The sequence below is a fragment of the Annulohypoxylon maeteangense genome, assembly GCF_022496945.1.
Source record: "Annulohypoxylon maeteangense strain CBS 123835 unplaced genomic scaffold GGS22scaffold_24, whole genome shotgun sequence".
Taxonomy (NCBI): domain Eukaryota; kingdom Fungi; phylum Ascomycota; class Sordariomycetes; order Xylariales; family Hypoxylaceae; genus Annulohypoxylon; species Annulohypoxylon maeteangense.
In genome coordinates this window covers 194649-219008 of record NW_025953271.1, presented here as the reverse complement: position 1 = coordinate 219008, position 24360 = coordinate 194649, and the positions used below count along the sequence as shown (strand labels likewise).

At 48.5% G+C, this 24360-nt stretch overlaps 10 protein-coding genes across 10 annotated transcripts; 5 read left to right on the top strand and 5 right to left on the bottom strand.

Moving 5' to 3' along the window:
• Positions 1-110: 110 nt before the first annotated feature.
• Positions 111-1538, bottom strand: GGS22DRAFT_81548 (general substrate transporter). The gene is made up of 3 exons (XM_047968175.1): positions 1302-1538; positions 884-1209; positions 111-825 (listed from the first exon to the last, which is right to left on the bottom strand). The coding sequence occupies exons 1-3, from the start codon at positions 1400-1402 to the stop codon at positions 332-334; spliced, it is 921 nt and encodes a 306-aa protein (XP_047814492.1). The 5' UTR covers positions 1403-1538; the 3' UTR covers positions 111-331.
• A 2858-nt stretch (positions 1539-4396) lies between these two features.
• Positions 4397-6681, top strand: GGS22DRAFT_81543 (Rft-1-domain-containing protein). The gene is made up of 2 exons (XM_047968174.1): positions 4397-6321; positions 6383-6681. The coding sequence occupies exons 1-2, from the start codon at positions 4625-4627 to the stop codon at positions 6453-6455; spliced, it is 1770 nt and encodes a 589-aa protein (XP_047814491.1). The 5' UTR covers positions 4397-4624; the 3' UTR covers positions 6456-6681.
• On the bottom strand, positions 6533-8544 carry GGS22DRAFT_182175 (DEAD-domain-containing protein; the record flags this gene model as incomplete). The annotated part of the gene is made up of 3 exons (XM_047963938.1): positions 6533-6689; positions 6755-6867; positions 6949-8544. 3 exons carry the CDS (start codon positions 8542-8544, stop codon positions 6533-6535), a joined length of 1866 nt encoding a protein of 621 aa, XP_047814490.1.
• Positions 8545-8915: 371 nt separating this feature from the next.
• Positions 8916-10418, bottom strand: GGS22DRAFT_174444 (FeS cluster assembly scaffold IscU). The gene is made up of 3 exons (XM_047963093.1): positions 9726-10418; positions 9070-9615; positions 8916-9007 (listed from the first exon to the last, which is right to left on the bottom strand). The coding sequence occupies exons 1-2, from the start codon at positions 10141-10143 to the stop codon at positions 9467-9469; spliced, it is 567 nt and encodes a 188-aa protein (XP_047814489.1). The 5' UTR covers positions 10144-10418; the 3' UTR covers positions 8916-9007; positions 9070-9466.
• A 409-nt stretch (positions 10419-10827) lies between these two features.
• GGS22DRAFT_81512 (ubiquitinyl hydrolase) lies at positions 10828-14116 on the top strand. Its single transcript, XM_047968173.1, has 4 exons — positions 10828-11315; positions 11393-11460; positions 11553-13651; positions 13710-14116. The coding sequence occupies exons 1-4, from the start codon at positions 11288-11290 to the stop codon at positions 13852-13854; spliced, it is 2340 nt and encodes a 779-aa protein (XP_047814488.1). The 5' UTR covers positions 10828-11287; the 3' UTR covers positions 13855-14116.
• Positions 14117-14378: 262 nt separating this feature from the next.
• GGS22DRAFT_182171 (DNA-binding protein) lies at positions 14379-15255 on the bottom strand (the record flags this gene model as incomplete). Its single annotated transcript, XM_047963937.1, has 4 exons — positions 14379-14931; positions 14992-15030; positions 15086-15111; positions 15172-15255. 4 exons carry the CDS (start codon positions 15253-15255, stop codon positions 14379-14381), a joined length of 702 nt encoding a protein of 233 aa, XP_047814487.1.
• A 257-nt stretch (positions 15256-15512) lies between these two features.
• GGS22DRAFT_81504 (GTP-binding protein lepa) lies at positions 15513-17853 on the top strand. The gene has a single exon (XM_047968171.1). The coding sequence runs from the start codon at positions 15613-15615 to the stop codon at positions 17653-17655; it is 2043 nt and encodes a 680-aa protein (XP_047814486.1). The 5' UTR covers positions 15513-15612; the 3' UTR covers positions 17656-17853.
• Positions 17854-18589: 736 nt separating this feature from the next.
• GGS22DRAFT_81493 (uncharacterized protein) lies at positions 18590-20144 on the top strand. The gene has a single exon (XM_047968170.1). The coding sequence runs from the start codon at positions 18846-18848 to the stop codon at positions 19563-19565; it is 720 nt and encodes a 239-aa protein (XP_047814485.1). The 5' UTR covers positions 18590-18845; the 3' UTR covers positions 19566-20144.
• Positions 19916-22158, top strand: GGS22DRAFT_81507 (putative cobalamin synthesis protein). Its single transcript, XM_047968172.1, has 3 exons — positions 19916-20654; positions 20714-21515; positions 21564-22158. The coding sequence occupies exons 1-3, from the start codon at positions 20266-20268 to the stop codon at positions 21954-21956; spliced, it is 1584 nt and encodes a 527-aa protein (XP_047814484.1). The 5' UTR covers positions 19916-20265; the 3' UTR covers positions 21957-22158.
• Positions 22141-23989, bottom strand: GGS22DRAFT_81490 (uncharacterized protein). The gene is made up of 3 exons (XM_047968169.1): positions 23626-23989; positions 22214-23573; positions 22141-22158 (listed from the first exon to the last, which is right to left on the bottom strand). The coding sequence occupies exons 1-2, from the start codon at positions 23853-23855 to the stop codon at positions 22301-22303; spliced, it is 1503 nt and encodes a 500-aa protein (XP_047814483.1). The 5' UTR covers positions 23856-23989; the 3' UTR covers positions 22141-22158; positions 22214-22300.
• Between the last annotated feature and the right edge of the window lie 371 nt (positions 23990-24360).

Here is a 24360-nt window from a genome sequence, read left to right as displayed (position 1 = left end):
AGTTGGAGACTCGAGGCTTAAGCCTTCAAAAGAGCTGATTGGGTTGCTGATAAATAAGCATACGATGTGCATGATGTTTCTGTTTAACCGAGAATGGACGTTGATGTATCTTTAAGTTAAATCGTTGATATAGGAGTTACTGAGGTTATTAATAAAGGTTTCCTTGACCAAGATAGAGATGGCCAAAGAAAAGTAAGATCTACGAGCTTCTAAGATACCTACAAAGGCTTACGAAACGTACACGCCTTTCGAGAAGATACATTCTTTCTTACTTACCTGAGTCTACGATCATTCTATAATACCAATAAAAAAATGCCGGATCGACATGTTTTCATACACTGGTAAACTGAATAAAATAGTAGAAGATGAAGTTCACACCTGAGAGTTGTTGGAATGCTTGGATACCAACACCTGTTAGCTGACGCTTTAGGATGGGTCTACGGAAGCAGTCGAGGTACGAGGCCTTGCCGATACTCATCTCGTAGTTGTGGCTCGCCTCGATTTCGTGCAGTTCCTCTTGGATCGCGTTGTGGTTAGCGTCGATTCTCCGAAGTCTGCCCAGGGAGAGAGCGGCTTTGTCATGTAGACCCTTCTTGATCAAAAATCGGGGCGTTTCCGGCAGCATGAACATGCCGATGATGAGAATGATGGCCCACGCGAATTGAACAGCGATCGGGATTCGGTAAGAGCCGGTATCCTGGCGGTACTGAGTGGCGTAATTCACAATGGCGGCTAAAAGAAGACCGATCGTGATAGCGAACTGGTATGCGCCTACAATGGCACCTCGAATCCATCGCGGTGCTGTCTCACTCTGGTATAGGGGAACTGAACTACACGTTAGTCCTGTCCAAATAGAAGTCGGCATCGGTATACGAGGACTTACTAAGAGCGGAAATTAAACCGACACCAAGACCGGCAAAGAACCGACCAGCTAAGAACAGAGGCAAGGCCGTAGCTACGGTCTGCAATATAACGCCGAGAATGAACACCCACGAGGAAGCGATGAGAGCCCAACGTCTTCCTATCGTATCAGCGAACATCGGCGATCCTAAAGCGCCGAAGAAAGTACCCGCCGATAGGATCGACACGATGGCAGACGATTGAGAGGGTGAAACGTCTGCGTGACCTTTCGTATTCACGTAGCCTGTCGAGAATAGATTTTGCCAGTAATCCATGGCTAGGATACCGCTGATCGTCCCGGTATCATAACTGCATATCCAAAGTTAGCCCAAACACCTCCAGCACCTGTGTAGGTATACTCTAGACCAATACATGGTGCAGAGGATTTCGTTAAGACTTACCCGAATAAAACACCACCGAAGGCTACGAAAAAGCCGATGGCGATGGCCGGCCAAGCCTTGCCGGCCTCCTCTTCAGGCTTCTTGAACGCGAAGCGACTCATGGCGGGATGAGATATTGATGTTGTGCCAAGAAACCTATCCTATGATATGATGTCGACGAATACTAAATAGAAGAAGGGTATGTATGACTAGGTGAGGGATGGCCAAGGTTTATATAGGAGATCTAAGGCTTAGGGATCAGCAGAACGATATTCGGAATAAGCCCGATCACTTGCAGACGCGACGGTATTCATGCAACCAGGGTCGATCTCAAAGAAAAAAAAAAGAGATAAATGATGAGGTATGTAATATGGAATATGGGTATACGGTAAGGGTCAAAGCCCCAGAAAAGACACGAGGCACCGGGGTACAGAAGCCATTGAGAGCTGCAGAAATACCTGATCCTTGTCCCTTGTCCCAAGACTTACCAATTCCAACCTATCGGTCGATGATGGTGATAGGTATATACATTGGAGTACAGTACATTCATTGCATGGTGTTATTAGATGGAACGTCGACTGAGGGGTACCTAGTACTGTAGGAATCGTCGTTGAAGGCTTTCGTCTTTCGTGTGCTTTCATGTCCTTTCTAGGCAAGACCTCTACCAGAGTAATACATCACGAGGATAACTAATAGAGAACGGTCCGATTGTAGCGCAAAGATGGGGCTCGGTCTCTCAGAAACCTCCCCCAAGTTCCCCAATGATGATAGATTTTCCCCATCATGTTGGGGGACCCCTTGGGGAGGGCCATATGGGTCCTGGACGGGTCCTGGACGGGTCTTCGACGGGTCTTTGATGGGTCCATCATTCTAGCTTGCCGGTCCGTTAGAATTTAGAACGCCGCGGCGTAGAATACCGAAATACCAGAATACCAGAATTTCGCTGGAGTAGCACGATAAATCTTGACCACTCGATATTCGGGACCCATTACATCAAATGACAGCAAACATCGAATCCAACAACACGTCGATTGGTGATTCAGAAGCTCGTCGACGTAATACAATGGGTTGACCCATGGCTGAGGAGACGACAGATAATAAGCAAGGCTCTGAGGTTGAGCAACGTGATGGATGTCTCTAGCTATACGCTATGGGACATGTACGACGTTTCCCAACTATGGGAAACTGTGGGAAACTATGGGAAATCATGGGAAAGGAAAAGTGCTTTGTACGAGTGGCTGTTTCAAGAATTCTTCACTTAGAAAGCAGGTCATCTCCTTCCGTATACCTCGTCCCACGCCGGGGCACGAGGCTTGTATACGGATAGTACCTCTGGCCTGATCTATCGTGAAGAAGTCACTTCGAGAATACAGATCTTGAAATATGTTTGGATCAAACGTACGAGTCAAATATCGTAGAAAGCTAGGATTGCCTAGTGTGCCTAGGCGGGATGGACGCGGGAGCAAGGCTTCACTGCATTAGTGGCTTACCATCGCGTCGTTATGGCAGCGAAGAGACAAGTTGGAAGGGTGTATCGGAACTCGGGGAATCCGTCGAAGCTAAAGCCAAGAGGTACATACATACCTAGTAGAAGACGATGGTAAATATGGAGAAACATCCGTACTCTACCCCCAGCCTCTTGACTCCTAGCCCCCGTAGTCCCGTAGTGCCATAGTCCCGCGTAAACCGGACCTTGGTGCTTGGGAGATGTTATTGCAAGGGGCGTACAAGTGCCGTTCGCTGAGAAACCGTCGGCGAATTACTGGATCCAAAGAGGTCCTAGGAGGCTAGACTCGCTTGACCTTGGCTCTTAAGGTGAACGAATAACCACGTGCCCGTAAAAAAAAAAAAAATTAAATTTAAAAAATAAGAAATAAGAAGGAAAAAATAACTTCAACGACGGAGCTGTCTGAATTAGTGCTTCTTACTCCTCAGAACTAGTGAATTAGTCAGACGACATTTTTCTTTCATTCCTCTTCTCCATGCCTACCTAGGTACCTAGGCATTCTCTCCTCATGCCCCTCATGCTCCTCACGATCTCTTCAAGTCTCTCCACGTCTCCCCATCTTCTCCGCCTAACTTAGATGACCCAAACGACTTAATCCTTATGAGGTCTTAAGACCCGAGAGCTGAGTAGAATAAGGCCGAAGAAAGGTCAGTTCAAGATGTCATATTTTTGGACTTCTGGAAACTTGTCTGTGGGTTTTGAGTGATATGATAATGATGTTATGAGTTACATAACGGTTAATAATACGTGCTAACTCTAGGAGATTCCTAAATAGTAAGCAGTGACGAAAAGAGATGTATGAGGCAGTTTCTGATGTTGTTGGCCGTGTTAGATGATGTATGATAGCCAAGTTTTCTGACGTCAAACATGATAGTTGATGCAACGCTTCCTCTCAGCTGGAATTTGTCGTCGTTAGAGATTGATATCGGTGTGGGCTGGTGGAGTTTAATGGATTCCCCGTAAGTATGGCATAGTCCGCGAAGAAAGGAAAAAAAACACGATCGAACTGATGACGACGGCGACTTCGCGCGTCATTCGTAATTCTAGAGTTCCACATTGGCAATTCTTTAGTGGTTAGAGACGCCCAAAGCCCTGCCTCGGTCAAGCGGTCTAGGCCTAGACTGAGTGCTATACTGGTAGATAAGTCGTAGTAGGGGGGTTAGGCATAAAGGTATCGGTCCGATAGTTGCTTCGAATCCGGTACCAACACTCGATAGCGGATGGTGTTTTTTATTATTCCAGATCGTACCTCTTAGCTAAAATCACTGAATTGATTATCTATACTAGCAGACAATGAGTTCCTCGAGAGGAGAGAGAGGATGTACGATTATAAAAATGAGATAGCATGAATGGTCTTGCGTGAGGTGAGAGTAACGAGAAGAATAAGAAAAGGGAGAAAATGAAAATTGAGGTTTTATCTGCACGTGTTGACGTAATTTAGTGCATCATTTAGGCAAATTATAGTGGATTACTAGCACTAGCGCCCGAACCTAAGCAATTCCTATCTAAGCCGGACCGGTACTTTTTCCCCCTAGTGGATACTAAGTAGGGACCTAGATAGTCCCCTGAATTATCCTACTGCAGTGTACTATAGTACATAGCTACAGCGCAAGGAATAATTAATCGCTAGAAAAAAAAAAGTTATCACCTATCATCGTCCAACCAATGTCCGGTTTTCCTAGACCTACGCTACCCGCCATCCGCCATTCTCCATCCGCTATTCGGCTTCCAACTCACAACAACCCACACCCACAATTCCACAATCCACCCAACATTCGATGAAGCTCGACGAGTTCGCTTCACATGCCACGCGACCCTGGTTAAGGAACCAGTAACGATGGCAAAGGGTCTAGGCAAACAGCCACCACAGGCTAACCCTTCTCCAATTCCCCCAATTCCTCCCCCCCAAGCTTCCCCAACTACCCCGAAGCAAGGTTCAGCAGTTCGCGGAGCATCCCTGCTCATCATCCTCCAGATCGCGTCGCGAGCCGTCACCTTCGTCGCCAACCAATTGCTTCTCCGTTTCCTCACCGCCCAGCTCCTAGGTGTGTCGACACAGCTCGAAGTATACTATCTCTCGGTCCTGTTCTTCGCCCGCGAAAGCTTGCGCGTAGCCATCCAGCGACAGGACAGCCCGTCCACTCCCACCGAATCCAATGCGAACGACACCAAGACCAAGACCAACTCCGCAGACGCGAGAGACAACCAGTCCGTGATTAACATCGCCCATCTATCCCTACTTCTAGGCTTGGGAGCTTCGGTTGGACTAGGCTGGGCCTATCTGCGCTATGTAGACGCTTCGACGGCCGCGACGCCGTACCTCGACGTCGCACTTCGCATCTATAGCGTAGCAGCCATCGTGGAGTTGCTTTCCGAGCCCGCGTTCGTGATCCTACAATACCGACTACGTTTCGGGCCTCGAGCTGCCGCCGAATCGATCGCGACTTTTCTACGATGTGTGGTAACCTTCGGAGCCGCCAATTGGGCGTGGAGGCAGGGCTTGGAAATCGGCGTCTTGCCGTTCGCTCTTGGGCAGCTGGCCTATAGCTTCGGCCTCCTTGCTGTGTATATGTGGTATGGGACCCAATTGGCGTCTGCTGAAGGCTTCTCTCTCTTATTGAAGAGGAGCGCTCCATTGGCGCAGAAGGGCAGTAAGATGGACGAGATGGATGCAAATTACGTGCTTGGGTACTTTTTCAAGCCTACTTTGCAGCTCGCGTCTAGCCTGACGGCGCAATCATTCGTGAAGCATATCCTCACTCAAGGCGACACGTTTCTCGTCTCTGTCTTATCCGATCCTGGTTCGCAGGGCATCTACGCCCTTGCCAACAACTACGGGGGATTACTTGCGCGCTTGGTCTTCCAGCCCGTTGAAGAGAGTAGTCGGAATTACTTTAGCAAATTGCTTTCCTCCGCCAAGGGGTCGCCAGATAAGCAGGCCGTCAATAAGGCTAAGTCGGATCTCCAGGCTCTACTGAAGTTTTACCTTCTTCTGGGTATCTGTGTCGTCACGGTGGGCCCCTTTGCAGCGCCTCTGCTGATCCAGATCGTCGCGGGAGCTAAGTGGTCCGCCAGCGGAGCCGGAGCCGTACTTGCGCGGTACTGTCTATACATCCCTCTTCTAGCTATCAACGGCGTCGCAGAAGCATTCGTCTCATCTGTTGCCACAGAATCCGAGGTTCATCGACAGAGTCTATGGATGGGAGCTTTCAGCTTAGCTTTTGGCGTTGCTGGGTTTGTTTCTTTGCGGGTCCTAGACTTAGGCGCTGCTGGCCTCGTATATGCGAATTGCATTAATATGCTGTGCCGTATTGTTTGGAGTGGGACCTTCATCTCGCAGTACTTCAGGAGTAACGGGTCTGATTTTGGCTGGAATAGCGTCCTTCCGGATGGCTTGGCGCTATCGACACTGGCTACTGCGGTTTTCTGGGCTTCTCTGACGAGAGCCGGTTTCTCCGTTGGCACTATATCAACACACGTTTTTAAAGATCTAATTACGGTTGCAATCGGAGCTGTGCCCTTTGCGACGGTCATGTAAGTTCCCCTAACTCCTTTTCTATCTCTATTCATCTACATGGCTTAACGTAAAACCTAGCGCATATACTGAACGCAAATACCTGCTGAGTTGCTATCACTCCCTCCGCGGCCGTAGCAAAGCGGTAGGGTAATGCCAGACTAAACGTCAATAGTCTGCTTGTTCTATAGAAAGCAGTTCGCCATGCTAGTTCGCTACGCTTTAGTACCATTAATCATCAAACGTGATCTTCGTGCCCTTTTGCGTCATGTCGACATCCTTGAAGAACGCGCCGTAAGTGCCGTGAGCCTTCTTCTTGACGGTGGTTCCAAACTTGAGAAGATCCTCAGGTACCGGTTGTTCGGCTTGCTTGAGGATATTGATCAACCTAGATAATACGCATTAGTGTGGATTCAAGAAGTAGAGGGCTCGGTGAGTTCTTGTTAAACTTACTCTCCAGAGTGTGCCTTGTCGTGCTCAGTAAAGAGCGTGATAGCCAGACCGGTTTTACCTGCTCGTCCTGTACGACCAATACGATGAACGTAATCTTCGATGGTGAGAGGGAACTATACATCATTGGTTAGCATGCTGTAGTCTAGTAGGCATCAGGTTATATTAAACTGATAAATAGAAAACTTCCAACTTACAGTGAGATTGATCACAAGCTTGACCTCGGGAATGTCCAGACCTCGCGCTGCAACATCCGTGGCAACTAGAACTGGTGTCTGTCCTGTCTTAAACGCCTCGAGACTGCGAGTTCTCTGCTCTTGTCTAAGATCACCGTGAATGCCGACCACCTTGATGCCGCGCTGCTGTAAGAAACCTTCGACCCGAGTAGCCTCCTTTTTATACAAGCAAAAGACCAGGACTCGCTCATTTTTGGGCTGAGCCTTCAACAGCTGCAGCAAACGAGTTTCCTTGCCCCGAGGATCCACAACCTCGACACGCTGCTCAATTCTCGCGTTCGCCTGCAAGTCGCCACTCTCGTTTCCGCCTATCTGGATCTTGACCGGCGACACCATGAATGTGGATGCGAGCGCCTGTACACTCTGCGGCCATGTCGCTGTGAACATGAGGGTTTGGCGCTCCTCCTTCTTAGGCGTGCACCCGATGATTCTCTTGATATCATCTTCGAATCCCTTATCCAACATACGGTCAGCCTCGTCTAGCACCACAAATCTAGCCTCTTCTAACTTGATGGCGCCCTCTTCCAAGAAGTCCTTCAGTCGGCCAGGGGTCGCAACAATGACATCCGCCTTCCTCAGCAGGAATCTCTGTTCGTCTTTGGGCGCGCCACCATATACGCAGACGGTCTTTAAGCCAACAAGCTCTCCGAGATTGGTCAACTGTTCGTTGGTTTGCATTGCTAATTCTCGGGTAGGCGATACAACAACCGCTCGTATCCTGCCAGCCCCTTTAGACTTGGGCATTCCAAGGACAGAAGAGATAAGAGGTAGACCAAAAGCAATGGTCTTTCCAGAACCAGTCTCCGCTACACCAACAATATCGCGACCTGACAAACCGAAAGGCCATGATGCGGCTTGGATGGGTGTTGGGGCCTTGAAGGAAGCGAAGGGGTTCTTATCGACAATGGCAGAAGATGGTAGATGGGAGAACTCCATTATGGGCCGGAGAGGGTCAGATGAAAGAGGATCGTTGACGGTGATCTGATGCTTGTCCAAGAAGGCCGTGATATCAGCTTCGGGTAAGGCAGAAAGCGCGGATGTCGTTGAACCGTTGACAGTACCATTTGTGTTGCCATTAGTCCCATTAACTGTGCCGCTTGTATTTGTATCTTCTGTCTTGCGCTTCTTCTTGTCTTTCTTGTCTTTCTTCTCCTTCCTTTCCTTCTTCGATTTACGATCCGTATCTACTTCGTCGCGAGAAGGCGCTTCGCTGATCACTTCGGGGGTGTCTTTCTTTTCATCCTCCTCACCATTTAACTCGCCCTCAGGAGCTTGTTCACCCTTTAATTCAGCCTCAATCTTCATGGCCTTCTTCTTGTCTTTCTTGTCTTTTTTATCTTTCTTGTCCTTTTTCTTCGTCTTAACCTCGCCGTCGACTTCTGATACCGTTGCCTCGAGGGTTGAATCTGCTGGAGTCGAAGAAGCCGATTCTAGATCTCTTAGCTTTTCCTTGCGATCCTTCTTGTCCTTCTTATCTTTCTTCTCCTTCTTGGACTTCTTGCGCGGGAGAGTCGCGGCCTCCACTTCCTCGGCGTCTTCAAGGCGATGCTTCGACATGTTTGCGGGAACCTGCGAGCTTACTGAAGTAGAATGTTGTCCTTAGTTCTATTTCCAAACTAAAAGAGAGGAGATTGAAGTGTTGCAGTCCTGGTGCGCAAGAATTGGCCCTTGAAAAGACGCCGTTACCTATGCGAGTACAGTTGTAAGCGCAAAAACAAAAAAAACCAATTCGAAAAAAAAGACTTGACCTAGAACTTTGGGACGCTGTCCTAGATAAGATAAGGATAAGCGGACCCCACTAACGATAAGACTTAATGTGGCTTACCTTCCCTGCCTTTCCTAGCACAAGATTAATGTGGCGTCAATTCGTCCTCTTGATCATGGTTCCTACAATGCAATTCCCTCTCTTTTCGGCACAATCTATGTGGCAATTACATACGTAGTACTATGCATTTCCATCAAACACTCCGAGTTCGGTATCAATTAGTCAATGAGTAGATGAGGCAAGATGAAGTTAATGGTAATAAATGGTTTATGGTAATTAGTCACTTTGGTAATCGGGTTCACTGAGTACTGTGATAGATATTGCGACTCAAGTCGGTTTTACAATTTTATTGCCTAAACCAGGACGATGGTACCTCCCATGGATCTCTTTAATGAGCGGTTGAACAGCATTATTAGTCCAAGAACTCGGTTGACGATGAGATGAGAAGTCCATCCCGCACAACTCCAATCGTACCTAAAATACAACATCCCTTAACTGAAAACAGTGGCCACTTGGGCAGATAAGACTCGCGTCGATCTGTTCGCTTAATCCTTACTGCCATTTCTTTCCTTTCTTCCATTTCTGCGTGAGCCGATCGCACCATCACCTAAACTGCAACTTTTCCGCCCTTATTGATTGTACCCAGACTCCATATCCCATGCATGTTAACGAATGACTTAGTCATAAATCCGACGCGGAGATGGAGTTTCTGTTTCAAGCCGCTGCCGCCGCCACAGCCTCCCCGATATTGGGTAACTTTGCCCCAGTACCAGCAAGGTTTGTCGGCTTAGCATGAGGATTCTTGCTATAGTAGTTAGATATAGCGGACTTGATGGCATCCTCGGCTAACATAGAGCAGTGCACTACATAAGATATCAGTATTTATCTCCGTTTTAATTCGAAATATAAAAAAATTTGTATATTTATGGAACATATTCATCTAAGATAGGCAAGGGTGGGTGATATAACTTACGCTTGACGGGCGGTAAGCAAAGCTCCTTAGCGATTTCGGTATTCTTAATTCGGCCAGCCTCTTCTAAAGTCATTCCCCTTACAAGCTCGGTTAAATAACTCGAGCTCGCGATAGCACTGCCGCAGCCAAAAGTCTTGAACTTGACGTCGGCGATGGTGTTGTCTTTCGGATCAACTCTGATCTGCAGCTTCATGACATCGCCGCAAGCCGGAGCGCCTACTAGGCCAGTACCAACATCAACGTCCGTCTTCAGCATAGAGCCAACGTTGCGCGGTCGGCTATAATGGTCGAGAACCTTCTCATGGTATGATCGGCGGATGATGTTGGCGGCTGGGCTGAGTGTCTGGCGTGTGGCGATACGAGGGGTGGCCGATGCGATCGCTCGACGAGCAGTATTTGCGAGTGTTCGCGACAACATTTTTGATGGTTATGTGGGTTTGGTGTCCGATATGCGATTTGGATGATATTGAGACCCGAGTGATTTATTAATGGTCGAGAGGGATGGAAATATCGTAGGTTTGTTTGTTTGATGGCTAGCGAAATCAGTGATGACGATTGAGGGGGGAGATATGTGACGGAAGAGATGGAAACTGAGGAAGTTTGTAGGATAAGTCTAGAGTTATTATTCGGAGATGATGACAAAAGCCCAAAAAAGTTGATGGCGGTCTTTGTCGGCGATCTCGGTAGTAAAATGGATCTGGGGTTAGTGTGGCGAATCATAGCCATTCAAATTTGCGATGAAATCATAATCCTCGGAGATGGTACATGCACTGTGAAGAGGGGTTGGTCATAGGGAGAAATACAGTGTGTGCTCCATGCTGATTGTAAGGCATTTTATCTAGTAAGCACTGTATTTTGGAGGGATATCCCCACCTTTCGCCTAGAGCTTCTTATCAGATCCTTTCAGCAACTTCCAAAATCGATTACGCTCCGAGTCCGACAAAAGTTTCGACCGAACCCTCTAGGTATGACTGCTGCTAGCCAGCCCAAACCAGCTGGTAGCAGGTCTAACGCTACTAGGTAGTACCTAGTAAAGTACATAGTAAGTATGTACTATGAGGGGATAGGTACACGATACGCGTCACTAGCACAACGTGGGGCAAATAGGTCCCCTTTAGCTAGGTACCTACTGCTTACCACCTAAGGCTTTCGGATTTTATGGAATTCGATGTTTAGCACGAAGTTGTGTGCCCTTAACGGATTGATCTAATGTACTAGGTACAATGTACATGTACCTATACCCCTCCATGAGCCTTGCGCCTCATGTCCTGGATGAAGCTTCCTCAATATTGTAGGTAGCTCCTACACCTACACCTACAACAATTAGCAGCCTAGGTAGTTGCGTTCTGGTGGTTACCTAGTTGCCTGCTTGCCTGAAGGATGTTTTAGATCTTAGTAACAAATAAACGGTCAAAGAGTTTGGTCTGTGGCATAATCAAACTCAATCTTTAAAACTTCCTTGAACCTTGTCACTCTTAACTTTCGTAATTCATTCCCATCTTCTTTCACCAACGTCCTCGTCCGTACTATCTTCCAACTTCACCCGTTTATCTTCTCTCAAAATGGCATGTCCACACCTTGATTCCATCTGTAAGTTGGTTTTGGGCGAGGGAGAGTTGTAATATCTCGTCTGTTTCTATAGCTTACATTTCCGTGACGTATTGCAGCCTTGAGTCCTCCGACGCCAGCTCAGTCGGTCTATCGTGAAGACTGCACCCAGTGTTTCGATTCTATTGTAAGTTCTCTTATAGAGAGATCGTGGTGGAACGGTGGCACTCGACACCCTAGCCCTACTTCTACTAGCCCATGCTTATATAGTACACACAGGATGAGCCTCAAGGTCTCGATGTTTGCCTACAATGTTTCAATGGAGGCTGTCTGGGTGTGAGAGCTCATTCGCAGCTTCACCATGTTACCAGTAGTCACCCTCTTGCTCTTAACATTCGTCGAACTCGAAAGCGAGTCGTTAAAGATGAACCTCCCGCGAAGATGACCAAGCTAGCGATCGCCGCCGAGACCGAAGCCGACCGCTATGATATCACAACCACCGTTAGATGCCTCGAGTGCTCTACGGAGCTCGACAAGACTAGCCCTAAGTTAGCACCCATCGTCGACAGTGTCCTTAAAGCGAATACATTCTCGCGAAAAGAAGAGGTCAAAGCCTGGGAACAAGAGCTTACTTCTTGCGAGCATATCCTTCTACTGCAACAACACGAAAGCCGAATACTTCAAAGCGATTTAGGCCACTGTTCTAAGTGTGAACTCAAGGAGAATCTGTGGTTATGTCTAGAATGCGGTAACTTGGGCTGCGGTCGAGCTCAGTTCGGTGGTGTAGGAGGCAACTCTCACGGCTTAGCACACGCTACTGAGTCGAAGCATGCGGTTGCTGTCAAGCTGGGATCCATCAGTCCGGAGGGCACCGCAGATGTATACTGTTACCAATGCGATGAAGAGCGCGTGGATGGCGACCTCGCAACTCACCTAGCACATTGGGGTATCATACTCTCCAACCAGGTGAAGACGGAGAAGAGCTTGACCGAGATGCAGATCGAGCAGAATCTACGATGGGAATTCTCTATGACTACAGAAGACGGAAAGGAACTTAAGCCGTTATTCGGACCCGGCTTGACAGGATTAAAGAATCTGGGAAACAGCTGCTATCTCGCTAGTATACTACAGTGTTTATTCGATCTTCCCGCTTTCCAGACACGGTACAATATACCCGAGGTTGACCTACCCATCGTGTCCGACCCGGCTCAGGATCTAGAAACACAACTTCGCAAGCTAGGGGATGGCTTATTATCAGGCCGTTATTCTAAGTCGGACACCGATGTTGTGGCGTCCGAGAATTCACCAGAGATCCCTCATCAGAAAGGGCTATCGCCTAGCATGCTGAAGCACCTCATCGGCCGGGGTCACGACGAGTTCTCGACGATGCGCCAACAGGATGCCTTTGAACTTCTACAACATCTTGTCAAACTCATTACTAGATCACAACACCCTGCTCCTCTCTCTGACCCTACTCAGCCTTTCAGATTCGCGCTCGAGCAACGGCTGCAATGCCTAAGTTGCAAGAAAGTACGATATACAACCAATGAGCAGGACAGTATCTTCATCGATGTACCCATAGAAAAAATACCGGCTGCAGAGGGTGAAGGGATTCGCTACAAGCCAGTTTCGCTCAAAGAATGTCTTGACAACTTCACGGCTCAAGAGGCGGTAGAGTTAACGTGTGCGTCATGCGGAAGCAAGGATGGGTTCACAAAGCGATCCCTATTCAAGACCTTCCCAACTACACTTATAGTCAACGCGCGAAAGATGACGGTGGAGAATTGGGTCCCTCGCAAGGTTGACGTTCCTGTCTTGGTGGGGGATGAGCCGTTCCCTCTCGACGAGTACCTCTCGTCCGGACTCCAGTCGTCCGAAGAGCCGCTACCTGAAGAGGAAGCTGCCGCTGCCCCGGCATTTGTTCCCAACGAGGCTGCGCTAGAAGGATTGATGGCAATGGGATTTCCTCGCCCCCGCTGCGAGAAGGCCCTGCACGCAACCGGCAACTCAGACGCCAACTCGGCTATGGAGTGGTTATTCGGTCATATGGAGGACCCCGACATCGACGAGCCTCTAGTTATTTCATCAGCCGCCCAGGGAGGTAGTGCCGCGGCGGATCCCGAAAAAATCGAAATGCTTGGCGCTATGGGATTCGGTGCACCGCAAGCTCGCAAAGCTCTGAAGGAGACCAACGGAGACGTCGAACGTGCCGTTGAATGGTTATTTAGCCATCCGGACGAGCAAGGCGATTTTGGCGAGGAGGCTGGTTCGTCTACGGGAGAGAAGAAAGAGGCTACTCCCGCAGGTAGCGCAGATTTACCAGCCAAATTCCAGCTGCAGAGTATCGTATGTCACAAGGGCACCAGTATTCACACAGGGTACGTCGTATATTTCATTCCGAAATAATAGTAAGATTTAGTACTGACACTAAGGCAGACATTATGTGGCATTTATTCGCAAACTGTTGGATACTACATCGCCCAAGTGGGTACTTTTCAACGACGAGAAGGTGGTCGAAGCAGGCGATGTAGAAGAGATGAAGAAGACGGCTTACGTCTACTTCTTCAACCGTATAAACTGATTGGGAGCAACGGAGTCTAGTGAACAGACGGGTAGGCGGGGACAAATCGGTGTATATGGCAGTAGGTAGTTAGAGGCCCCTTCATAGAAACCCAAGGATTGAGGGATGACGCATCATGACTTTCGAAGAAGCACAGGAATTTTTTTAAAAAAAAACGAAATAAAGACATAGACAGTTGGTGGGATGCTCAGTAGTTGACCGAGATAGACATGGGTACCTATTCATGTCGTAGATTACCCAAGCTTAGTCCTGTTATGTATTAGATCATAAGTGACCTACTTATCATAGGTAGATTCTTAAGGGAGGGTAACAATGACCTTAGTATGCGTGATAAATATAAATACAATATAATCATGTGTAGTCCGGCCGGCAAAACAAAGCGTGAAAACCCCAAGAACGCCTGTTAGGTTTACCTCGTATTCATCCATCATATTCCGTCTAGGTTATCCAGCTTCATCTCCGATTTAAACAGCAGCCGTATCCATGGATGATAACAATAACAAGCCGTATAGACGGTAGAGTTCTTACTCCCCTAATCTATAGCTAACCAGCGTTTCGACGCGGTGACTCGTGGTGCTGAACCCTCGCAACTGCACCCTCTCGCCGTTGACGATCTCCTTGGCGTCGCTGTCTCCCCACTCGACGGGCACGTCGCTGTCCGCGTCGGCGTACACCAAGACGTTGAAGGTGCAATCGCCAGCAAGCTGGGGTAGAAAAGTGACGGAGGCTGTGATCTGGCGGAAGAGCGCGGCGATCTCGGCTTGGATCTCGGCCTCGGTCTTGGAAGGGTCCGGGGACGCCGTGTTGGACGCGGACGGGGGAGCGTCGTTCTCGGCGCTGTTAGCGGCGGAAGAGGAGGATTTAGACTTTTTGGACTTGGAAGGGGCGTTGAAGATGTGGACGTCGAATTGCCAGCGCTCGACGTGTTCGCCTGTGTCTTTGTCCGTGATGACGATGACGAGCTTGCTGATCTTGCCGCGCTGCATCCATTTGTCTAGCTGCGACATTATCTTCTTGATGTACGCTTTGACTTGGTCGTCCGCGGAAACTAGCATGTTTAGGCCATATTTCTTTACGCTGGGGAGTCGTTAGTTATATTGGGTTTGGGGGCTGGTAGGGTCGAGGTTAGCTGCGTACGCTGTGAAGTCTTCGGCAGGGTAGACGCCTCTTTGGAATCTAAATTAATAGTTAGTTGAGTCGTCCGGTGTAGGGATAAGTTAGAGCCACATACAAGATGGTATGAATCGAGTATTGGAACTACACGACGGTTTAATTAGCTTGAGGAAGAGAACAACAGTTGGTGTCGGGTAAACATACGAACTCGGCCACAAGCTTTGCACTCCCCTTGATGGCGAGCTTGTGGACTTTTGATTTATCCTTTTCTGCGGATTTAGAAGACATAGTGTGTGATAGAGCGTAAGTTGTGGATTGGTTTCTTGGTTTCTTGGTTCTTCTACTTCGAAGCTTTGAGCATAGAATAAAATACTTGTCAAGATTTGTTTACTTGCGACATAGAAAGTTTGGCGGGGTGATGGGGTGATGGATCATTTAACTTTACCGGTTGCTCTATAACTGGATCGATAAACAATCGATAAGATAACCCCCCCCCTTGTAGCTCGGTGCCCCACATAACCGGAATACCTAGATGAAAATGAAAATGAAAATGGAAATTTCGTCAAACTCGACCAAATTGCGAATAGCTTCAAATGCCGTCTTCTATGTCACAATCTTAAACTCGACAAGACCCAATTCGTATGGATGGGAGGCAGATTAGGCCTGAAATTGGCACCTGTTCTCATGCGATCATGTCTACGGCCGACCTTCCTACGCACAGCTCATAGTGGAAGCTATAGCTTGCGTCAAATATGGCCTTCTCTCTGCCCGAAGCTTCCGTTGACAGACGCTGTATCGCTTGTCTCCAGAAGGTATAGCAGCACAAAGTCTACAGCGAAGGGAGCAGTCAGTGATCTTGAACGTCGCATCGCCGCGATCCCCATCGAACGGTTTCGCAACTTTTGCATCGTGGCGCACATCGACCATGGCAAATCTACGTTGTCGGATCGTTTATTGGAAATTACTGGCACAATATCTTCGTCTGATTCGAACCGTCAGATCCTTGATACTCTCGAGGTCGAACGCGAGCGCGGAATTACGGTCAAGGCTCAGACTTGTACTATGATTTATAATCACAATGGACTCGATTACCTGTTACATCTCGTCGATACTCCTGGTCATGTCGATTTCCGTGCCGAAGTCACGAGGTCATATGCTAGTTGCGGAGGAGCTCTACTGCTTGTAGATGCCAGCCAAGGCATTCAGGCCCAGACCGTCGCCAATTTCTATCTCGCCTTCGCCGAGGGCCTAAAGATCATACCTGTTGTAAATAAGATAGATATGATGGCCGCTGACGTGCCGAGGGTTCTCGAACAGCTTGAAACTACATTGGAGCTAGATTCCAGCAAGGCCATCGGCGTAAGCGCGAAGACTGGCCTGAATGTTAAGGAGTTGCTGCCAGTCGTAGTAGAGAATATCCCGGCGCCGATGGGCGATGAATCGAAGCCGCTGAGGATGCTTCTAGTGGATTCGTGGTATGATAGCTTCCGTGGCGTTGTCTGTCTAGTTCGGATCTTCGATGGGACTGTGAAGGCTGGCGATAACATCATCAGCTTTGCTACCGACAATAAGTATACCGTCGGGGAGGTCGGTATTCGATATCCTACACAGGTTCCTCAAACGATCCTACGCGCCGGTCAGGTCGGTTATGTTATCTTTAACCCGGGGATGAAGAAAATCCAAGATGCCAAGATTGGTGATACTTTTACCACCGTCGGTTCTGAAAACGTCGTCGAGCCATATCCAGGTTTCGAGGAGCCTAAACCTATGGTCTTCGTCGCCGCCTTCCCTACGGATCCAGGAGATTATAGTCGTCTGGCGGACAGCATCGGTCAGCTCGTCCTCAATGACCGTAGCGTCACTCTCTTCAAAGATCACTCCGAAGCCTTAGGTGCCGGCTGGCGGTTGGGCTTCCTTGGCAGTCTTCACTGTTCCGTCTTCCAAGACCGTCTGCGTCAGGAACATGGTGCAAGCATCATCATCACCGAACCTGCCGTTCAGACTAAGGTCGTATGGCAAGACGGCACTGAGTCTGTCCTCCAGAGCCCCGCTGACTTTCCAGAAATGGAGGAGGGACGTTCCCGCGGTGCCACCTACTATGAACCCTACGTACTAGCTACCATGACACTCCCACAGGAGTACTTAGGCCGGGCCATCGAACTATGCGAAGCTGGTCGTGGCGAGCAAGACAGTATCGAGTTCTTCCACGGCTCGCAAGTTATTCTCAAATATCGGATTCCCACTGCCCAGTTAGTAGATGACCTATTTGGTAAGCTCAAGGGTGCGACCAAGGGTTATGCTACACTGGACTACGAGGATGCTGGATGGCGTGAGAGTAAGCTAGTTAAGCTGCAGCTGCTGGTCAACAAAATGCCCGTTGATGCCATATCGAGAGTCGTACATCTATCGCAGGTAGAGCGGCTAGGCCGGCAATGGGTGACCAAGTTCAAGGAGCATGTGCAGCGACAGATGTTCGAAGTCGTAATCCAGGCTGCCGTCGGCAAGAAGATCGTTGCCCGTGAAACTCTGAAAGCCTTCCGCAAGGACGTGCTCGCCAAACTTCACGCTAGCGATATCACGCGACGGCATAAACTCCTCGAGAAGCAGAAGGAGGGTCGCAAGAAGCTTAGAGCTGTGGGAAATGTTGTCATCGAACAGGAGGCTTTCCAGAAGTTCTTGGCGAAATAAACGATCTCTCGGTGGACGTGTACATGATGATGTAGATATATGTAACCGTGTCAAAATACCCAATCCGAAATTGCGATCATTACTAATTTGGATTGATGATTCCTTACTTTTAAGACGAGATAGTTTACAAGACGCCATAGGACATCACGAAGTTGCTTGACACCGGATTATCCCGAGTCACGGAACTCTCCATGCACATTCGCCCGGTCGAATATCTCGACTAGGTTTCCTCTATCTCGAGGATTTTCTCCAGTGTCAACGAAGGTTATCCTCCCAATCGTTGGCGGTCATGTTGCCTAGTTCCGCTTATCATCCAATCGTTTAACCTGGATTCTAGAGAAAAGAAAAATCTACTAAATCGTAGTAGACCTCGTTGGAGAGGCAGTACCCAACTAATGTGCTTCTTGATGGATGGTCTTTGTTGTCTGGGTCGGGTCCCTTTTCGCAGCCGAACCGCCGATAGAACAGCCGGCCGTCCTCGCGATAAAAGCGTAGGGGGCGTTGTGGTCCTTCGACAATGTCTTCGAACTCGCGGACATTGCAGACTCTTGAATAACGCGAACAGCAAAAGGAATCGATTACAAACTTCCTTCAATCCTCTACAACTTTTCTAACTTTAACGTCCGGATCTTTTACCTAGGTACCTATACCTAGATAGTTTGTCAAGTATCTAGAACCATCTCCAGCATGTTGGCGTTTTAGATTGGCTCCTATTAGGACGTGTGTGTTGAGTTTTTGGATTAGAAAAGGAGATGAATATTGTCGTGAACGTACCGTGCCACCTCATGACTACCTAATACCTAGTTCTTTTATAAGCTCGTCAATCCTCCGTACCTAGGTATAATTGGAACCCCGTTATACATTCTTCGCACTATCAATCCGAATTAGGGAATCATAGAACACGTGCCAATGGCATGTAATCTGCTGGCGCAACTTCATGGTGACAATGGAAACATGCTTCCCCAATAGAGGTAATCGAAGGCGAAGGAGAGCTCGTATTCCTTTTACCGATTTAGACATCCATAGGTAATCTGTCTTCGTTGGCGTCCGTGACGGGCATGATGCCGAGAATGAATGTATAAAAGAAGAGTGTCGATCGCTACCCATCGATTAAATCCTCCTACTGCATTTATCAAAGCCGACTTCTTTCGATCGTTAAAACATACCTATCATTATAATCGCCATCCGCAATGATGCTCTCAAATATCATGTGGAAATACGCCTTCCTCGCTATCTCGGCGCCCCTCACATCTGCAAGCCATCTATCAGGTCGCCAGCAAAGCCCTTACCCACCATCAACTTTCTCTAAAGGCTTCAAGCTCATCGCCAACGTCACAGATCGCGCCCACGATCTCTCTCCATCGATCCACGGCTGGGCTCTACAAGGCGCGCACATCGGCGCGGACCTCAACTCCGCCGTCCTAAACAACACAACGCCGGGAACCATCTTCTACCAAAACGGCACCGCGAACGAAATCTACCATCAAACATCCAACATCCTCACGGACTCCAGCACTCCTCTCGCGCCCTACGGCCTAATAATGCGGTACCCGAACGAAACCTCCGACGTCGTAGCCTTAGGAATCAACGGCGGCAGCGGCACGCCCGGCATTACGCTAACGAACCCGCCATACCCCATGACCGAGCTGTCGGCGCCAGCGAGCCAGTTCGTCGCTTGCAAAGAGAAAATCCCGTACTACCCCCCAGGCTGGGAGTTTGTGCTGGTTAGAGCGTTTAGGGATGGGTACCAAGTGCCGGCGAACTGCGCGGTGGTGGACTTTCTACCGCAGTGTGCCGAGTTGCCCGATTTGCCGCCAGGGAGCTACTCGACACACGAGTTTGCGAATCTCGCGAGGTGTTTTGAGGATCCTGCTGGCATTGACTGGTCTAAGTACCCGGAAGTTAGGTAGATAAAGGTCTTACATCGGAGGGGGGGTTGAGTTGATGAGTAGGGGTGTAAGAACTAGCGCCCTAGTGATCTGTCCATGACTTGCGGCTATACATATGTGGCTGTCAATGCTAGAAGATCATTCGACTATTTTATAGTTATTATTCCCGCCAATCGAATATTGCAGATTACTCAATTTCAAGTTGCCTTCCCCACATGCCATCAAGGTCCGATTAATCCCCTGTGTTTATCTCACCATCAAGGTTCCCTCAATGGGAGCTTTGAAATACTACCTTTATGATAGGTACGACCGAGACATGCTTCTGCAACAGAGACGTATGTGTTGATTGCGAATTTCTAAGGGGTGTTCAAGTACCATAGATAATTCAGAAGTACCGGAGATATCTCACGACGTGGGGATGTTGCAGAAAGCCAACAAGGTCTTCGGGTAAATCGTCCCATGGATATCCCAAGTGGTGATGAGGGTTCGACTATGGCCGGTTCATTGGCCAATAGATGCAGTGATAATTATAAGCTTTTACCCTGGCCCTCTTCGACCTCAATAGGGGAACAACATATCGTATAAACTTGCCCTGCCCCCCGTAGACGTGTATGATAAAGACGAATGTCAGACGTACCCTAAAAAGAAACTTTTAGACCTGTTACTCCTACCCCTCCTCTGAAAGGGCTTCTAGTTTGGATTCCCATTTGAAACCAACATCATGGCCCCTGCGCTCCTTATCGATGACCGAGAGAAGTCTCAAGGACGAGGACGTCTCCCTGTCACGCTCCTCAGCGGTTTTCTTGGCTCTGGCAAGACGACTCTATTAGAGAATATCCTGACCTCCCCAGACCATGGCCTCCGAATAGGTGTCATAGTCAACGATGTTGGCGCTTTGAACATCGACGCAGCCCTCCTAACCTCCCACGATGTGACACGGAAGGAGGAACAGGTAGTAGCCATGCAGAACGGTTGTATATGTTGTACTCTGAGAGGTGATCTGCTCGAAGAGGTCGCTAGGTTGGCTGAGGAGAAGCAGGTCGAGTATCTCGTCATCGAAAGCTCCGGAGTTAGCGAACCGATGCAAGTCGCGGAAACTTTCTCGGAGGAGTAAGTACTAGCACTGCTTCTAACACTTAAGTTATCTCTCTATTAATTTATAATATCAGGTTTGCCGATATGCACGTCGCCGCAGGATACGACCTCGAGTCGGAAGAGCAAGGTGACCGCGAGGTGAACAAGAAGCTCGCTCAGATACTGAAAGCCGGTGGACTGTCCAAGGTCGCGCGTCTTGATACTTGTGTTACGCTGGTCGACGCCGTCAACTTCATGCAAGATTTTGCGACGGCCGACTTTTTGGTCGACCGCCAAACTGACGTCCCTCAGGAGGACGACCGTAACATCTCTGACCTGCAGGTAGATCAAGTGGAGTTTTCCGATGTGATCATCGTCAATAAATGTGATCTTGTCTCTAAGGAAGAAGTCAACCGGATCAAGGGAGTCGTAAAGAAGCTCAACCCGAGCGCCAAAGTTGTCTCGACGATAAAGTCTCGTCTTGAGCTCACCGAAATTCTTGACACTAGGCTGTTTTCATATGAGAAGGCAGCCCTTAGCGCCGGATGGCTGAAGAGCTTGAACGAAGAAATAAATCCCGAGACGGAAGAATACGGTATCGGCACATTCGTATATCGAGCCCGCCGACCATTTCATCCCGCACGATTGTGGGACATGATCAAGTCAGTATTTGTCGTTATCCAGACGGAATATCAGATTGAAGGGGAAGATATGGACATCGATGAGGAAGAAGAAGGCGATGGCTCAGATGAGGGCGCTGATGAAGATACTGATATGGAGGACGAGCAACCTCAACTCGACCCGAAGGCGCGATTAGCCTCAAAGATAGCAGATGCAACATTCGGACCGCTGCTAAGGTCGAAAGGGTTCCTGTGGCTGGCGACTAGGCCGAAGATGGTAGGTCCTTCAGAAACGTTATTCTCCATTTACTAACAATGCCGATAGTATGGCGAATGGTCACAAGCGGGCGTGATGTTGACTATTTCCGGGCAAGACCTCTGGCGATGCGAGATTCCGCAGGATGAATGGCCCACTGACCCCGAGACGAGAAAAGCTATAACTCGCGACTTCGATGGTAAATGGGGAGACCGTCGTCAGGAACTTGTCTTCATCGGCCAACAGATGCGGAATGGAGGAGAGGAGCGTTTGCGGAAGGCACTCGATGTTTGCCTCCTAAACGACGAAGAATTCCATAACTGGGAGGTGGCAATGGAATCATTCGATGTTCAGGAGAAGTTGGACGAGCTATTTGAGGACGGATTCGAAGATTGGGTTGAAATTGATCATGAGGGCCACGACCATACGAACGGTCATAGTCATGGGGATAATAAACACTGAGGATCCCATTCGGGTAGCTCGTGTCGTTCCCAAATCACTGGTATCAAAGAAGGTTGGGGGGACGGATAAGCTGATGTAAGAAGATGAATACTAGGTAGTTAAGAAGGTAACTTTACGAAAGAATCCCCCTATTCCTTCTCGGTGGATGAGTAGGTAGGTATCTAGGTATGTACTAGGTAGGTATGTTTGATCTATTGATTACCTATTCAACTCTTAGCTCAAGTGCATCACCGAGAGGGGTGGAGTCATACGCATACCTCTTATCATTATTTTATTAATGAGTTATGTACCCAGGTAGGCACTCATGTTCACTAATTTTTGCCTTTTGGGGATATTATCAATGGCTACGAAAACATACCAGGGGGCACAAGATTCTCCGCCACCATGTCTTCGACCTGGCTAATAGCCCACTGTGGCCCTCGGGGGCTTGCGTTCAGAAGGTCACCAATATCGCCATGCGCTTGTCCTTGAGCGTAGGCTTGCATGTACTGTGCGACAGCCGACTTCATAGTAGAAATATCCTTCTCTTCTCGATCTTGAGATAGTCTACTCGCGTTACGGTAATATACTTCTGCATTCTTGGCATTCTGCGTGGCGGTATTCGTAGCTGTTTGATGCGATGTGGGTGGGAAAGCCATGGCGCAGAGGCACAAAGATGCGTCGCCACGAAGGGTATGCGTAGTAACCAGGTCTTCTTGAGAAATACCCTGTATCGCCGACGCAGACTTCAAATTTGCTATGCTTGCGGTAAGAACGTTCCATCGAAGCGTTGACTGTGATTGGGCATCTCCATTCTCGGCTTCGGTGAGGGCGGAGTAAAGCGCAAGGAGGGAGCGGGCATTTGCTAGAAGACTTTGAATTGATCTCTCGAGCTGAAGTTCGGTGGCGGAAAAAGCTGAATCTCTTTCTCGCTTGTAAGTCTCGGCACCGATTTTGCCAGATTTGTACCCTGCTTCCAGCATCGCCGATACCAAATTCCCTTTTGCCAGAGCAATCTCTTGCAGCTTGTCGTTTTTTTCATGCGATATCGTTTGCATCTTCCCTAGGAGGCTTGCTGAAAAGTCCTCGACCCAGGGAAGCGTGTTTGCGGGAGCAGCACCCGGCGAGGAGCCTAAGATACTACAGAAGGTAGTAAGAGTGCCTAACTGTGCGAGTAACGTGTCAATGAGGGTGTCTCGGGTGACTGGTTCCACAACATTGAACCACTCCCCATCATCCTCGATATCATTCGACGCCGAATTTTCTACAATATTAGTTGCAGGCGTAGTGTCGTTTGTTCCCTGTCCTTGCTCGTCTGCAGCGCGTTCCTGCTCGAGGAATTCATGATACTTCCGCTCCTGTACAGCGAGACATTTACTCTGCAACTCAAGGGCCTCTCGAAGCACCTTCAGTGCCTCAGTTTCGGACTTTGAGTCTTCATCATCCTCGTCAGAAGCCATCACCTCGGCGATGGTTGTGAGGACTTGAGATGTGTTGAAGAGGGCATCGGCGTTGTCTGGATCTAGTTGCAGCGAATATCGATGCGATGCCAAGGCTTCTTCTAAGACATATTTTAAGGGCTGTTGTAATTGATCTACTAGAATAGGATGTGTGGCTATCTCCAGCTGCACTCGGGCTCTGCCGATTATGTCAACAAGATATTCTTTTTATTTTCTCTACGTCCACTTACTTGTTATAGGCGAGATCAGCATTTTGAGGGAATTTTCGCAGGCCTTGATCGTAGACGTCAATGGCGCGCTGGAAGAATCTCATTGATTTTGCAGCATCTCCCGCACGCCACTTTCCAGCTGCTTCTTCAAACTCGACACCAGCAGATTGGAAGTCATCTGCTGTTTCGAGTTTCTGTTCATTTTTCGGCTTCGACTTTGATTGTTTCAGGAATGACTTGGGCTTTGCCATTTTCTTTTTCTTTTCCTCTTATTAAGCTTTTGATTGAAGAGAGAACTTGAAGGGAGATGAGAGAAATGAGAACCTTGAAATTAACTCTCTGTCTTAGCCTTTTCGAGAAATTTTTAAAAATTACAGTTACGCTACGGTGGCGGGGTGGCTGCTGACAACGGCATTTTCACCCCCACACAAAGCCCCCACACGGCATACCGGTACGGCGCCGGTCCGGAGTAATCCATAGATACGCTAATTCCTCTCAATGAGCCGTGCATTGTTATCGTCAATTCCCTTGCGAAATTCGAGAGGTTGGAGACTGAGTATTGTCATGAAGACTGATAATTCTTTCAACCGCACATAATATATACGAAAAGCGGTGGTATCGGTTCGCTTTAATTATGGCTGAAAACTTACCTATTATGAAAGTTCAGAAGACCGCCTCGATATTCCCGTGCATCGCGTAATATTCATATATTTCATAGAGATCAATGGCACTCTGTCTTAGGGCATCAGTATTGGA

Coding starts and splice junctions, on each gene's coding strand:
- GGS22DRAFT_81504 (XM_047968171.1), top strand. CDS start 15,613: ATGGGAGGCAGATTAGGCCTGAAATTGGCACCTGTTCTCATGCGATCA.
- GGS22DRAFT_81512 (XM_047968173.1), top strand. CDS start 11,288: ATGGCATGTCCACACCTTGATTCCATCT. Junction 11,316..11,392: donor TCCACACCTTGATTCCATCT/GTAAGTTGGTTT, acceptor GACGTATTGCAG/CCTTGAGTCCTCCGACGCCA. Junction 11,461..11,552: donor CCCAGTGTTTCGATTCTATT/GTAAGTTCTCTT, acceptor TAGTACACACAG/GATGAGCCTCAAGGTCTCGA.
- GGS22DRAFT_81507 (XM_047968172.1), top strand. CDS start 20,266: ATGGCCCCTGCGCTCCTTATCGATGACCGAGAGAAGTCTCAAGGACGA. Junction 20,655..20,713: donor GCGGAAACTTTCTCGGAGGA/GTAAGTACTAGC, acceptor TTATAATATCAG/GTTTGCCGATATGCACGTCG. Junction 21,516..21,563: donor TGGCGACTAGGCCGAAGATG/GTAGGTCCTTCA, acceptor CAATGCCGATAG/TATGGCGAATGGTCACAAGC.
- GGS22DRAFT_81493 (XM_047968170.1), top strand. CDS start 18,846: ATGATGCTCTCAAATATCATGTGGAAATACGCCTTCCTCGCTATCTCG.
- GGS22DRAFT_81548 (XM_047968175.1), bottom strand. CDS start 1,402: ATGAGTCGCTTCGCGTTCAAGAAGCCTGAAGAGGAGGCCGGCAAGGCT. Junction 1,210..1,301: donor TTCGGTGGTGTTTTATTCGG/GTAAGTCTTAAC, acceptor TTGGATATGCAG/TTATGATACCGGGACGATCA. Junction 826..883: donor CGGTTTAATTTCCGCTCTTA/GTAAGTCCTCGT, acceptor CGTGTAGTTCAG/TTCCCCTATACCAGAGTGAG.
- GGS22DRAFT_81543 (XM_047968174.1), top strand. CDS start 4,625: ATGGCAAAGGGTCTAGGCAAACAGCCACCACAGGCTAACCCTTCTCCA. Junction 6,322..6,382: donor GTGCCCTTTGCGACGGTCAT/GTAAGTTCCCCT, acceptor CGTAAAACCTAG/CGCATATACTGAACGCAAAT.
- GGS22DRAFT_174444 (XM_047963093.1), bottom strand. CDS start 10,143: ATGTTGTCGCGAACACTCGCAAATACTGCTCGTCGAGCGATCGCATCG. Junction 9,616..9,725: donor TTGCTTACCGCCCGTCAAGC/GTAAGTTATATC, acceptor TATCTTATGTAG/TGCACTGCTCTATGTTAGCC.
- GGS22DRAFT_81490 (XM_047968169.1), bottom strand. CDS start 23,855: ATGGCAAAGCCCAAGTCATTCCTGAAACAATCAAAGTCGAAGCCGAAA. Junction 23,574..23,625: donor GCTGATCTCGCCTATAACAA/GTAAGTGGACGT, acceptor CATAATCGGCAG/AGCCCGAGTGCAGCTGGAGA.